This window comes from Erythrolamprus reginae, chromosome Z (genome assembly GCF_031021105.1).
Source record: "Erythrolamprus reginae isolate rEryReg1 chromosome Z, rEryReg1.hap1, whole genome shotgun sequence".
Taxonomy (NCBI): domain Eukaryota; kingdom Metazoa; phylum Chordata; class Lepidosauria; order Squamata; family Dipsadidae; genus Erythrolamprus; species Erythrolamprus reginae.
Window position 1 is genome coordinate 129356593 of NC_091963.1, and position 14411 is coordinate 129371003.

At 37.6% G+C, this 14411-nt stretch overlaps 1 protein-coding gene across 1 annotated transcript; it reads left to right on the forward strand.

The window, feature by feature from the left end:
• Positions 1 to 312: 312 nt before the first annotated feature.
• DKKL1 (dickkopf like acrosomal protein 1) lies at positions 313 to 5371 on the forward strand. Its single transcript, XM_070728182.1, has 4 exons — positions 313 to 447; positions 828 to 959; positions 3162 to 3248; positions 5002 to 5371. Exons 1-4 carry the CDS (start codon positions 313 to 315, stop codon positions 5332 to 5334), a joined length of 687 nt encoding a protein of 228 aa, XP_070584283.1. The 3' UTR covers positions 5335 to 5371.
• Positions 5372 to 14411: the final 9040 nt, after the last annotated feature.

Below are 14411 nucleotides of genomic sequence, written 5' to 3' on the forward strand. Positions count from 1 at the left end.
GAGAATAGCTTGAGCTATTGAGAATTGACTGTGGATGGTAGAACTCTTTGTGAGTAGGATTTGGGGAGGAGATTGGGGGGGGGTCTATTTAGGCTCAGATTCACCAAAGAGATACATGAATTATGGTCAGGAAAGAGAAGATGATGGAGGAATATTTGGAGGGGATATATAAATAATTAGGGAATAGGGGCTAGGGAATAGCTAGAAGGACCAGTGTTTGTAAGACATTTCTTCTCTGATTTTTTTCCTCCAGATTCTGCCTTTTATGTAGGTCTAGTTCAGGTAGTCTGCAGAAAGGCGGACTAGGCAAAGATGCTGCTACTGGTAGCTTTGTGTGGGCTATGGGGACTGACATCTCTGAAGCAGGGGTGTACAGCTTCTGCTATCTTCCTCCCCTCCATGAATACACTGTTCCAGAGGTTTAGCAGCCTCTTCGAGCAAAGTCAGGTAAGGAGCAAAGGGTGAACGGTCCAATTCCTTCCTTGAAGGGAAGAAAGGGAGGGAAGGGAAGTTCGACTGCTGCGCAATTGTCAGATACTTTATAAGAAAATTTGATGTTCTAAAGTACTACTCTATAGTATCCTTTTAGGAGACTCCTCGCAATAACTGGACAATATACTTGGCAGCTCTGTAGAATCTAATTTATATTCAAGCTGATGTAATAATTGCCTACCTATGTTCTGAAGTTTACACATTTTAGCCAAATTTCAGTAAGTCCATTCTTGGAAATATTTTTGAGGCATAGGAATGTCTGTCCACTTTTTAATTTTCATTGACTCCTTACTTTTTCTACACTGAACATAAGGACCATTCTTTGCCACTTGTAGGATATATTGGGGAAAGACCAATTTGATACTCCAGTTGACTTCAATAAGCTGCCCTCCAACTACCATCACGAGGAGAATAAGCAGCAGACAGTGGGAAATTCCACTTTTTTCAGACACTATGAAATCAGTAAAGTGAGTAGCCTATAGAAAATGGGAAAGAAACATATATTAAGAATCTTGGAAGCTGATGTATTGATAGATGTATGCTATGTAGAACTCCAACTTATGTTCTTTTTTTCAATGTCTTAAAGTTAATTCTGCTGCATTTTGGTATGGAGTCAACTAATGTTTTTATGCATTTAAGTTATTTATAACCTGCTGTCTTATAGGAAGCATATTTAAGTGGTGGCGCAAACTGCACTGAATGATAAAGTGGGGTACACTTTTGCTCTCAGTTTGAAAGAAAACTTGTCTGTCGATATGAAACACCGACAAAAGGAGGATAATGCTAATTTGGTTCTCTGCCTGGTAGGAATATTCAGCAAAGTTCAGTAAAGCAAATCCCAAATTCTGCTAACTCAAATGACACAATTGATTCTATCTTACAGTATGCTATTACGTTTTTCCCTTAGACTATCCACGATTGACCTCTCCTGGTTCCTTAGAGCAGTGTTTTTCAACCAGTGTGCCGTGGAACATGGTCAGGTGTGCCGCAAGAGGGGAGAGAGAAAGAGAGAGAGAAAGAGAAAGAAAGCGAGAGAAAGAGAGAGAGAGAGAGAAAGAAAGAGAGAGAGAGAGAGAGAGAGAGAAAGAGAGAGAGAAAAAAGTGTGTGAGAGAGAAAGCAAGAGAGAGCAGGGGGAGAGAAAGAGAGACAGAAAGCAAGAGAGAAAGAGAGAGAGAAAGAGAGAGAAAGAAAGAGAGATAGAGAGAAAGCGAGAGAGAGCGTGTGTGTGAGAGAGAAAGAAAGCAAGAGAGAAAGAGAGAAAGAAAGCAAGAGAGAGAGAAAAAGAGAGAGAAAGAGAGAGAAATAAAGAGAGAGAGGGAAGGAGAGGGAGAGAGAGAAATGAGAGAGAAAAGGGGAGAAAAAAAGAGAGATGAGAAAATGATTGAGGCAGAGAATGAGAGGAAAGAGAGAGAAACAAAAGAGAGAGAGAAGTGACTCTTGATTTAAAGCATATGATAAAAAGCACCCAGAGAATAAGAGAGAAAACCCTCCAGCCCTCACCTGTTTTTGGAAATGGTTTTAAAGTGTGTATACAAACACACAAGGGGGGGTATAATATGTATAATATGTACTGTCTTAGAGTGTCATTTTGTTTGGTGGTGTGCCCCAGGATTTTGTAAATGTAAAAAATGTGCCGCAACTCAAAAAAGGTTGAAAATCACTGCCTTAGAGGTCAGTAAGGGGCGTGCATAAGTGCACCAGTGTGCCTTCCGTCCCCTGTCCAATTGTCTCTCCTTATCTCATTTATCTTTTCTTCCTTTCAAATTTGTTCACCTATACTTTTATATCTTTTCTTCTATTCATTTCTTTAGTCATATTACTACATATCTATTCTCTTCAATGTGCATTATGTATTGGACTAAATACATAAATAAAATAAAATATAAAGAAAGTCCAATATCAGTCAGCATTCTTTGGTTATAGCTATAGTTTCAATGGCTTGCCAGCGGCCCTTACAGATTTGAGATTGCCATCATTCTTTAGCGATTAGCGCTGCAATTCACCATTTTCATTTCAGCAATGATCCAGGGAAAATTGGTATTAAGAACATTAGGGGGAAATCATAAACATGGCTCTTTACTGCCCACAGTGAGTGCCTAGTAGTCCCCTATCCAGCAGTGCTCTAGCAGAGAGTTAAGACAAACTGCCACAGATCTTGCCCAAGGTCAGTGGTTCAAATCTCATCACCGGCTCAAGGTTGACTCAGCCTTCCATCCTTCCGAGGTGGGTAAAATGAGGACCCAAATTGTGGGGGCAATATGCTGGCTTTGTTAAAAAGTGCTATTGCTAACATGTAAGCCGCCCTGAGTCCAAGGAGAAGAGCGGCATTAAAAAATTGAATAAATAAATAAATAAATAAATAAAGCTTGAGGCCAGCCATGGCAGAGACCTGATTTAAATGCTCCAAAAAATTGCACTACTTTTTTGCGGCTCTCTATATAATCTGGAATATATTAGAATGTACTATTTCCTCTCCCACCTGTCTAGTTCAAAACCAACAGATTCTAAGGAAATTGATGGAATGGGTATTTCTAATGTGCATCAGATGGGATGCATGGAAATTATGATCAAAGTATTCCATAGCCATGCAATGGCTTAGCGTTTTTAAAATCATTTGCCAATCCCATTCAACTAATTCTCTTTGCCAATCCCATATTGTTTTTTGTAGATGACTGATAACAATACAGGTGATATGATGTTTTCTGAGAAATCTTTGACCTCCATTGATCAAAAAGAGATTTATCCAGTGGAAGAGGTCAGTATGCAAAATATGAGCATATTTGCTTATCCTTTCCTGCCAGATTTAGACTGGGTACTGTATATGTTCGTCTATGTAAGAGAGGAAAAGAATGTGTTGAGGGGACAAGTGGTATTATATTAGAGGTAACAAATATGTGGCTCCTGAATATTATATATACAGTGATCCCTCGATTATCGCGAGGGTTCCGTTTCAAGACCCCTTGCGATAATCGATTTTTTGCGATGTAGGGTTGCGGAAGTAAAAACACCATCTGCGCATGCGTGCCCTTTTTTCATGGCCGCGCATGCGCAGATGGTGGAGTTTGCTGATCTGCTCGGCAGCGCAGCAGCAGCGAGCAGACGAAGATCGGGGTTTCCCCGCCGCCCACGCAAAGGGGAAACCCCGATTCGGCTCCTTGCTGCCGCCACGCTGCCGAGCAGATCAGCTGCTGGGCGGCCGAAGGAACCTTCCCTGGGTCTTCCTCGCTGATGCCCCCGCTCGCCCGCCCGCCCGCCGCCCGCCAGCAAGAGGGGGAGAGATAGAGAAAGAGAGAGAAGGAAAGAAAGAGATGAGAGAGGGAGGAAGAGAGTGTGAGAGAGGAAGAAGCAAGATAGAGAAAGAGAGAGAGAAAGAAAGATGAGAAAGGAAGGAAGAGAGTGACGTCATCGGGTGGGAAAAATCGCGATATAGCGTTTCGCGAAGAACGAGATCGCGAAAATCGAGGGATTACTGTATATATATTGAGGCAAGCCAGTGTGGGGGGGAATTGCTAGAACATTGAAGTTGGCATTGTGATGTCATAATCAAGTTTCACCATTCGATACTTGTGTTCTTTGCATGCAAGAATGTCATGGCGATAACTTACATGTTTATCACTTGTCCACCTTGTCTATTATGGGAATCAAAGAAACTAGTACAGTGTTGTCATTTTTAATATCTCAACTACCTTTTAAATTAAATACAAAAATTTCATTAAAATTGAAGCAGAATCCAAATTGGTTTGATACGAGATAAAAAAGGTATTGGAAACTTGGCTGATTATTCCTGACTTGTATTAAGATTTTGTTAGTCTTCCCTCACTAAGGAACCTTACAGAAAATACATTTCCCAAAGTGAGAAAATCCACAAGTTAACATACATGGTATTTCTTGCTTCGGTAGAGCTAAAAAAAACCCAAACACATGGTATTTCTGGATTTTTATTAACCTGTCTGACGGCAGGCAATTCAATACCGGTTACAAACTTTTAAGCAAGGACCAAAGACAACAATTTATTTGTTCTCTGACCCTTTCCCAGAATTTGATACTAAAACATAGTATTACTTAAGATGATTTATTCAATGATTAAATGTAATAGCATTTGTTAAATTTATAACCCCATCTGTCCAACCCATTTTCATGATCAGAACTCATGAATCCCTTCCTTTTACTAAACTTTTATTAGATTCATATTTCCCTATCTAGAGTTATGAGCACCAAAGTATTTGGATTCCAAAATTACTCCCACTCCTAACATGCGTTCTCTGATCATGTAGGTTTAACAAATTCACACAAGTTTTCAGAGCTACCCTTTTCTAGGATCTTCCAGAGGAATTAGACTATATCTTCTGCCATTTTTAGACAACATAACTATTTTGAATCTTTATAGAGGAACCATTTTTGGGGAGTGAAATATAGGGTGAGGATGATTAGAAATGTAGCAAGCTCAGAAGACAACAATAATACTCCTATCCCCCCATTTTCACTGCTTTTTATCTCCATCTTTCTAGGACAATAAATCAACGTCTAATGAAGAAGACAACAGTCCTGAGCCAGAGAAAACAACTGCTGGGATTAAGATCTTAAAGCTAGGCTTCCCTCAGCTACAGCCAAAGCTAACTTTTTATATTTTTCGCTTGCCCCAGCATCTTAAGAGTCAGCAGATGCCTGAAGCGAAAGTGGTAAAAGAAGAGCCAATCAGTGATAAGAGGCATAGATTGCTGGCCATTCGGAATGGGCTTTTAGCAGCCCCTCATCCAACTAAGGAGACCCTGCCCGTGGTTCCAAATCACAAGGCCATTCCACGAAAGCGAAGCTTCGTTTTCTTCTGGAGGAAGATATAAGGCATTAGAAACATAAGAGGCATTGGGAAAACATAACACCTGGGCTAGTGGAAAATGTTCTAGTTTCCCAAATATTTCTATTGCCACATCAAAAGTTAAAAGTGAGGTTGATCCTACAAAAGGAGGAAATGTTTCCTTCAAAAATTCAAAATAAAACAAACTTTTGAAAAAGCTCTCAAAGTTTAAAGAATGCATTTTTTCCTGGAATAATATTTGTTTGTTTATTATTTTATTTCTGTGCTGCCCTTCTGCGACTCAGGGCGGCTTACAAGAAAGGTAATATAAACATGTTAGAAATCTAAATAAAATTACAATCTAAAAATCCTCATGGTTAAAAATGAAAGAAACAGATTCATACATCATACATTCATTCATTGGGAGGGGGGCAAGATATTAAAATTTCAATGGCCCCAAGCCTGCCAGGAGAAGTGGGTTTTTAAAAGTTTATGGAAGGCGGGGAGAGTGGGGGCAGTATAGATCTCTGGGGAGACCTCGTTCCATAGGGCTGGGGCCACCACGGAGAAGGTATAGGATTAAGATTTAGAACTGGATATAATCAGCTTACTGATGATACTGCATCTCAAAACAATGGGTGACCTCACCTGGAAACTTCTTACACATGTAGATGTTAAATAAAATGGGAAAAAAGCATTGTATTCTGCAGTATTGCCGAAGTGGCAGGCTACAGGTTCTGTCTTTGCCCACCAACACTGATCAGAACTGACAACAGAGAAAGGAGAACCACTGTAAAACTGTATCCCAATCTCAACCCTCAAGGCCAATCTAATAGGATAATATGATAAATGGTACTGAAAGTCACAGAGAACACAAGGAGCACGATGAAATGCAATCGCCATAGATTATCCGCTAGCATGACCATTGACCAATGCAGATAATTTTATTTTCCTTCAAGTCTTGGTAGTTGAAATAGTTAAGTAGTACTACTACTACTTTAGGATATGTATTAAACATCATCTTGAGATAATACTCTATAATTATTTGTATGCTATTAAAATCATCAAGACATCATCAGTGATTTTTTTCTTCACATTATTTTCATAGTAATTAGTTTCTGTTAGGTTTTGTTTGCTTTTGAAAACTTTAATAAAATTATTTTAAAATACCACAAGTAAGATCTCTTGATAAAAATAATTTATTCTGAACCATAGTACAGAATCTGTAAGAGGTCAGTAAGGGGTGTGCATAAGTGTACCAAGGTGCCGTCCGTCCTCTGTCCTAATGTTTTTCTCTTAATAGTATGTATATAATTTGTTTTGTCACGTACGTATTGGTGTTATACAAAGATATAACAATATTTATATACATGATACTAGTAAGAGAGAAACATTAGGACAGGGAACAGAAGGCACCTTGGTGCACTTATGCACACTCCTTACTAACCTCTGAGGAATCGGGAGAGGTCAATAGTGAATAGTTTAAGGGTAAAGTATTTTGGGTTACATGATGATACTACAAAGTCAGGAAGTGAGTTCCATGCATCAATTACTTGGTTACTTCAGTTGTATTTCCTGCAGTCAAGTTTAGAGCGGTTTACTTTAAGTTTGTATGTTGTCTGCCAGTATGATGTTGTGATTGAAGCTGAAGTAGTCGTTGACAGGAAAGACGTAGTAGTAAATGATTTTATGGTCTATGCTTAGAATGTGTTTAAGATGTAGTTCTAAGCTTTCTAAAACTAGGACTGTAAGTCTAGTTGCGTAGGGTATTCTGTTGCAAGTGGAGGAGTGGAGGGCTCTTCTAGTAAAGTATCTCTGGATGCAGAGTGGGTTCCAGACAGATGCGCTGTATCTGGCAAAAGTTTTGTATGCTCTGGCTAGCCGCCTTGGGTCTCCAGATAGGGGCGGCATACAAGTCTAATAAATAATAATGTGAGATTATCGGAGCAGAAGCTATTTAGGATTAGGTTAACAACTCTGGAAGCCTTTTGGGCTATGTTGTTGCAGTGGGCCTTGGGCTTTATATAAACATTCTTGTTTATATAAACATATATGAACTTATACAAGTATAAATTTATATAAATTTTAAATACAATTTATATAAATTTTAAATACAATTTATATAAATTTTAAATACAATTTATATAAATTTTAAATACAATTTATATAAATTTTAAATACAATTTATATAAATTTTATATAAATTTTATATACATTTTATATACATTTATATAAGCATATGCTGCAGTGGCCATTATATAAACATTGTTATATCTTTGTATGCTACCAATACATAATTGACAAAAATAAATAATTTGCTCCTGGTTTATGCTACTTATTGTTTCCCCGGAGTGAATTAGAGACTCGCATTTTCCAGGTGCTGAGAGAGCAGTACCCGCCATTAATTTCCCTTTTGAGGTTTTCCCGCCTTTCTCCCCTACTTCCCCCACACAAACGCCTGGGAAAAGGCGCGCACGCCTCAACCGCCAATCCTCTCTTCCATCTTGGCTCGCGGCTTGCGGAGGAACGGTCTTTCTCAGAAAGTGCATCCCAGGCTGAGGTGGTCGCCGTTTCTGTAGTAATCGTCCCATGCTGTGAGCGAAAATGGCTTCTAACCGTGTAGCATTTCAAAGACTATGATGCTTGGTGACTCCAAGGTCGCCTTCTTCAGTCAGTTTAGCGCGTGCGGATTTGTAATACAGTGGTCCCTCAATTTTCGTGGGTTCGAACTTCGCGAAACGGCTATACCACGGTTTTTCAAAAATATTAATTAAAAAATACTTTTAAATTTCCCCCCCCTATACCACAGTTTTTCCCGCCCGATGACATCATACGTCATCAAACTTTCGTCTGCCTTTAATAAATAGTTTTTTTAATAAACTTTAATAAATAAACATGGTGAGTAATAATCTAAATGGTTGCTAAGGGAATGGGAAATTGTAATTTAGGGGTTTAAAGTGTGAAGGGAAGGCTTGTGATACTGTTCGTAGCCAAAAATAGTGTATTTACTTCCGCATCTCTACTTCGCGGAAATTCGACTTTCGCGGGCAGTCTCGGAACGCATCCCCCGTGAAAATCGAGGGAACACTGTAATGCTGCAAATTGGTTGTCAGACAGGCCGATCCGCTTTCTTAACTGTTCCAAACCGATCTTTAATAGCATTGCCTAACCTGCTAGTTAATACAACATGGGGTTCATAACTATTAGCCCTTGCAGTGCCTCGTGAGCTATATAATCTCTGTTACAATACAATCCTGCTTTAAAATTCCTTCCGTCTTCCTAAATGAACATTCCAAAAAGTGATAGCTGGTGGTTAATATACTACCATTTCCTTTTAAAAAAGGTGGTGGTTCTCAAATGTCCTGGAATCTAATTGATCGATTAATTATGTCACCCATATTGTCAAATTTTACCAATCAGGTATGGGTTGGGAATTCCAAATAATTTGGCCAAATGAAATAATTTGGCCAGATGCCTTCATATGGAGAGATTAAATTCTAACTTCATATTATTTGTTTCAGTAAATCTGAAGTTGTGCCTAATTTTATTTATTTATTTATTAAACATGTTTGTACAGGATAGTAGTTTGTATAAACGTAAAAAGTAATGATAAAAAGGGACAGTAGGATAGGGATGGTAGGCACAGTGGTGCGCTTATGCACACCCTATTAGAAATTGTGAGAGGTCGATTGTAGACAATCTAAGGTTAAAGTTTTTGGGGTTTGGGGAAGAAACCACAGAGTCAGGTAGTGCATTCCAGGCATTGGTCACTCTTGCTGAAGTTGTATTTTTTGCCGTATTCTATTGTATCTCGGGAATAGTTTACATTTGTTTTCCAATCCTTCTGTGTGTGATGAGAAACAATATTCACACTGGCAAGTCTGTTCCAATTGCATGAAAATATCACAGATTGTCCTCAAAGTATTGTTCCTGATTCAGGGGATTTATTACTATATAGTCTAAAAATCTTTCCAATTCTATCAGTATAAGGCCTAAAAGGCTTTTGTTGCACAAATAGAATGTGTATACCAACCAAGACATGAATGTTGCAACCACTACCAAAACCATAAAAGTAAATTTGAAAATATTAACTGATTTTGTAATATTAACATTTTACATGTTTATCAAGTTTTTGCACAATGAGTAGATGGGAAGCTTTTATGCCCAATTTATAAATGACTTATTTGTGGACATTCCATTGGATATTTTATTACAACCATAAACCCTGTTATGTAATTAACTAAAGAGACTCCTTTTAAAATACTTTGTAGAACTGTAATGATTTGTTGCAAGATGATAAAAATGTCATTTTTTTCCTATGAAAGAATTCTACTGTAGATCAAAGCCTCTAGTAAGGAAGTACTCATTAGTGATGATGGATCATTCTTATCGCAACACTCTTGAGAATACAACAGTTGTGCAATTAACTGCAGTTTTGTCAGCAGATAGTAAGTATTAGCTATTCCTGAAATTGTTAATATTATAGCAGTTTATATTTGGTGTAGTGAGTATCTGCTTTATGAATCATTATCCCTTCCTATTTAACTGTATTAAAATTAATGCATACTTTAGTTTGTATTGCCATCCTAAGTATGACAAAGTTCCAGATACAACTGACTGCCAATTTCATTTAAATGAGAAACATTCAATAAAATGTCATTGTAGCAATTAGATGAGATACGCATAGACTGTGTTTGGGTTATGGATGTGCAATTTTTTGGAGGACAATGGCATAAGGGGAGTTTGGACTTTGTTCTCTTGTGATTACATAGAAACTGATGCCCTGCTTTACATTCTCCCATGGTTCTGCCAGTCTCTGTTCTAAAGCACCTAGATAATTAAAGATTTTTTAATCTAATATTTTATTTTGAATCAAAAGAATGTTTATTCTTAAAGTTACTGATTCTTTAAATATAGAAGTACAGTGGTACCTCTACTTAAGAACTTAATTCGTTCCGTGACCAGGTAGAGACGTTCTTAAGTACAAGCGATTTCCCCCCTAGGAATCAATGCACATGCGCGAAAGCAAAAAAACCATGCCAGCACACCTGCGTCTCCACGCGTGATTTTGCTACCTGCACAGGTGCAGTAGCATAATTGTGCTGGACTCCACTAGCACTCAGAGCCACAGAGATGAGCACACATTACCCTTCCACCTTAGCAGCCCACCTCTGGATATATTGCTATTGGAGGTTGTCAATACCTGGCTCAGCCCAGGGTACAATGTAGTACTGAGTCAAATCAGCTTTCTGATAATATCGGTCTTTGAACTGATGGGTGAATAAACAAGAGGTAAAAGAAGATCCTCTGTGGGACCATCAAGTGAGTGCCCAAGGGAATCACCCATTTATTTATTTATTTATTTATTTATTTTGTCCAATGCACAATACATATTGAAGAGGATAGACATGAGTTATTATATATAAAGAAAGGATATAAAAGTCCAATACACAATGAGGGTTTTAGTGGGTATATATCAATATACACATAGTAAAATACATGATGAAGGTAATAGAGGAGATACTCATAGTAAAATATATCTAAGAAATAATAGAAAAGAAGATATAGGAATAGAATATATCAATGAAAGAATAGAAGAAGAGATATAGGAATAGAGGAAAGGTATATAGGAGATATAGGAGAGCAATAGGACAGGGGACGGAAGGCACTCTAGTGCACTTGTACTCGCCCCTTACTGACCTCTTAGGAATCTGGATAGGTCAACCGTAGATAATCTAAGGGTAAAGTGTTGGGGGTTTGGGGATGACACTATGGAGTCCGGCAATGAGTTCCACGCTTCGACAACTCGGTTACTGAAGTCATATTTTTTACTGTCAAGTTTGGAGCGGTTAATATTAACTACAATAAAAAGTTCCTCCAGTTTTTGATGCTGAATATGATCCATGTGGATCATAATTTGACTGTTGACCATATTATGATACATATGATCACAATACAGTCAATGGTATTATTGCAGCCTGAAGATCACAAAGGACTAGGAGCAGGGTATTCCCTCCAAGTGTTGACATAGGGAATTGATTCAAGCAATTCAAGCCATTCCTGCCCCATATCCATTTCTGAACTCTAAACTGAAAATAGTTCAGATAGTTCATTGCCTCTAAAAGACTTTACAGATGGTGTCAAAGCATTTTAACACTTTCCCTAAAAAGGAGATGTTGGAAACAGTAGTGATGTAGTAATTAGCAATGTTTCATATACTTTTCTTTCTTTCATTAGCATAGATACAGGGATTTGATATATAGAGGCTATAGATATGTAACCATATACTGTATATGTATAGCTCAGACAAGTATCATTAATCCAGTTTGATTTATTCCCAGAGGCAAATGTAACATTTCAAGATTTCCTGTGTATGTTCCAAAAGAAAAAGTTAGCAGTCATTTTATACAACTAAAAGATATAGATTTCAGAATCAGTTATACCCATGAAAAAGTTCAGAATCACTGACCATAGAGAATCAGTTAAGATTTTTCTTACTTGATTTTTTTTAAAAGAAAAGAAAAGTCAAGAATGGGCTGAGCAAATCTTAAGAAAAACATCCAAATTGTTATGAAATGTAAAATGAAATGTTATGAAATGTTGACAATAGCAATAAGAATATCATTTTGAATGCAGGCCAGTACCCGGAAGAACATGTTCTAAAATGCATATTCAAAGCATATGACCCAGAAGAAACAGGTAAAAACATTTTAATATCATTTGAAACACTTAGTATTTAATCAAAGAATTGCTCTTTATTTTGCTAAGAATTTTTGAGATAATATTATTTTACCAATATACTTCAACGGAAAATCTCGATTAATGGAGTTTGATTTAATGGTAATTCTTGCTTAACAAGTGGCCTATTTACCAACTGTGTGAAGTTACCATGACACTGAAAAAATAACTTTATAACTGGTGCTCATACTTAGCATCCCCATGGATACATGATAGCCATTTATGTGTTTCACAGCCAGCTTCTGACAGGCAGAGTTAATGGAGAAGCTGGCAGTGACATCTCAAGTCATAGTCATGTGACATCTCACTTAATGATCATGTTGCTTAGTGACAGATTTACCAGTCTCAATTATTAAGGGACAGAAAGTCCCAGTAAGTAATATCTGTATATTTTTAGCCTTGCATCTTGCTAGCCATTATCCAAGTATATCTTCATTCTATGAGGGATATAAGTTTGAAAAACAAATAAAACCTAAAATGATGAAGAAACTAAATTACTTATTTATTGGATTTATTTGCCGCCTCTCTCCGAGGACTCAGGGTGGCTTACAACCATAGTTCCCTCTAAGCTGAGCAGTGAGCAATCGCTCACTTAAAAATCATCATCAACTCAGAGTTTTCCAAACCTGCCCAGAAGCCGAGAGGGAAAGAGTGAGAGGGAAGGAGAGAGAGAGGAAGAGAGAGAAACAGATAGAAAAAAGAGAGGAAGGAAAAGAGAAAGAAAAAGAATGGGAGTAAGGAAGCGAGAAAGAAAATCAAAATCTAGTTTGAAACTAGCTCAACTATTTAAGTGGCATTTTGATATTGATAGAGTTGCCCTATTATGAGCTCACTGTTATAGACACACAGTACAGTATTTTATTTTGAAATTCTCTGAGGCAAAATAGGGTGGGTTTTTTATTTGTTTGTTTGTTTATTTATTTATTTATTTATTTATTATTTCTGTGCCGCCTAGTCCCGAAGGGACTGCCGCTCAGACACTATACTTTTCCGCCCACCCCAAAAAAAAATTAGAGGGAACACTGCTTACAACATACAAAAAGAGACAATAAAATACTGTAAGCTAAATACAGTAAGCTAAATCAAATTAATTAAAACTAAGCAAACTAGTCTAAAAATCTTAATTATATTAAAAACCAATCATACCCATTCAAACAACCGTACATAACATTCGTCGGCCAGGGGGCTAAGTCTAATTGCCCCAAGCCTATGTACTTTATATACTTTTTAAAAATATATTTTTTTATGCTTGTGTAATATAGACGCATATACAACAGAATCCAGGCTGGCAATGATTTTTGGTTATATGCAAGTTCTCATCCCAATTAGTGAATTCTGTAAATATTTTTGTAAGAGGGTAGGTAAAGGGCATTCAAGGAGTTAAATCATTTTGTAACTAAACTAACAGCATTTCTATATCATCACTTAGCAATTTTTGAAGTGATTTAGGATCTTTTTGATAACTCAATAAAAATGCTATCCACAAAAAAGTATGCTAACACAAATACTTCATTGCAGTTCTTATTCTGCTACAGTAAGAAGGTTTGTGAATGGGTACTCTTTATTTATTGTAAATGAAGTTTAAAAAAAACCAGTGGATTTTCTGGTTTCATTTTCCTTCCCATCAAATTTTTATTTGCTAGCAAAAGAAATATTTACCAGTCACTTTTCTTATGAGGGATGAGGAAAGTTTAAATGGGTACTTAGAATCCTCTCACTGATCCATTTGCAATTCTCTTCTGTACCTGTGACCTGTCACATTATTTCTTAACAAATTCTAGTGCTATTTTGAAAGAATGCTAAGCCTGAGTTTAAAGATAGCCCAGTTGATAGGTAAAAATACAAAAGAGGAATACAGAGTGAAATGGGAGGGAGTGATGGTAACAAGGAAACCAAATCTTCAACTAGTGATATAAAGCAGTGTTTTTCAACCAGTGTGCCACGGCACACTAGTGTGCAGCGAGACATGGTCAGGTGTGCTGCGAAGCTCAGAGAGAGACAGAAAGAGAGAAAGAAAGCAAGAGAGAGAGGAAGAAAGCAAGCAAGAGAGAGAAAGCGAGCGAGAGAGAAAGAGAACAAGAGAGAGAGAAAGCAAGAGAGAGAGAAAGAGAACAAGAAAAAGAAAGCAAGAGAGAAAGAGAGAGAGCAGGAGAGAGAAAGAAAGCAAGAGAGAGAAAGACATAGAGGGAGGTATGGAGGGAGAGAGAAAGAGCAAAAAAGAGGAAGGAAGAGAAAGAAAGAGGGATGGAGAGAGAGAGAGAAAGAAAGATGAAGGGAGAGAAAGAGGGAGGGAGAGAGAAATTGAGCGAAAGGGAGGAAGAGAGAGAGAGAATTTTTTGTCCAAACTTTTTTTAGCAGCCCCCCCCCCCCCGCTCAATGTGCCCC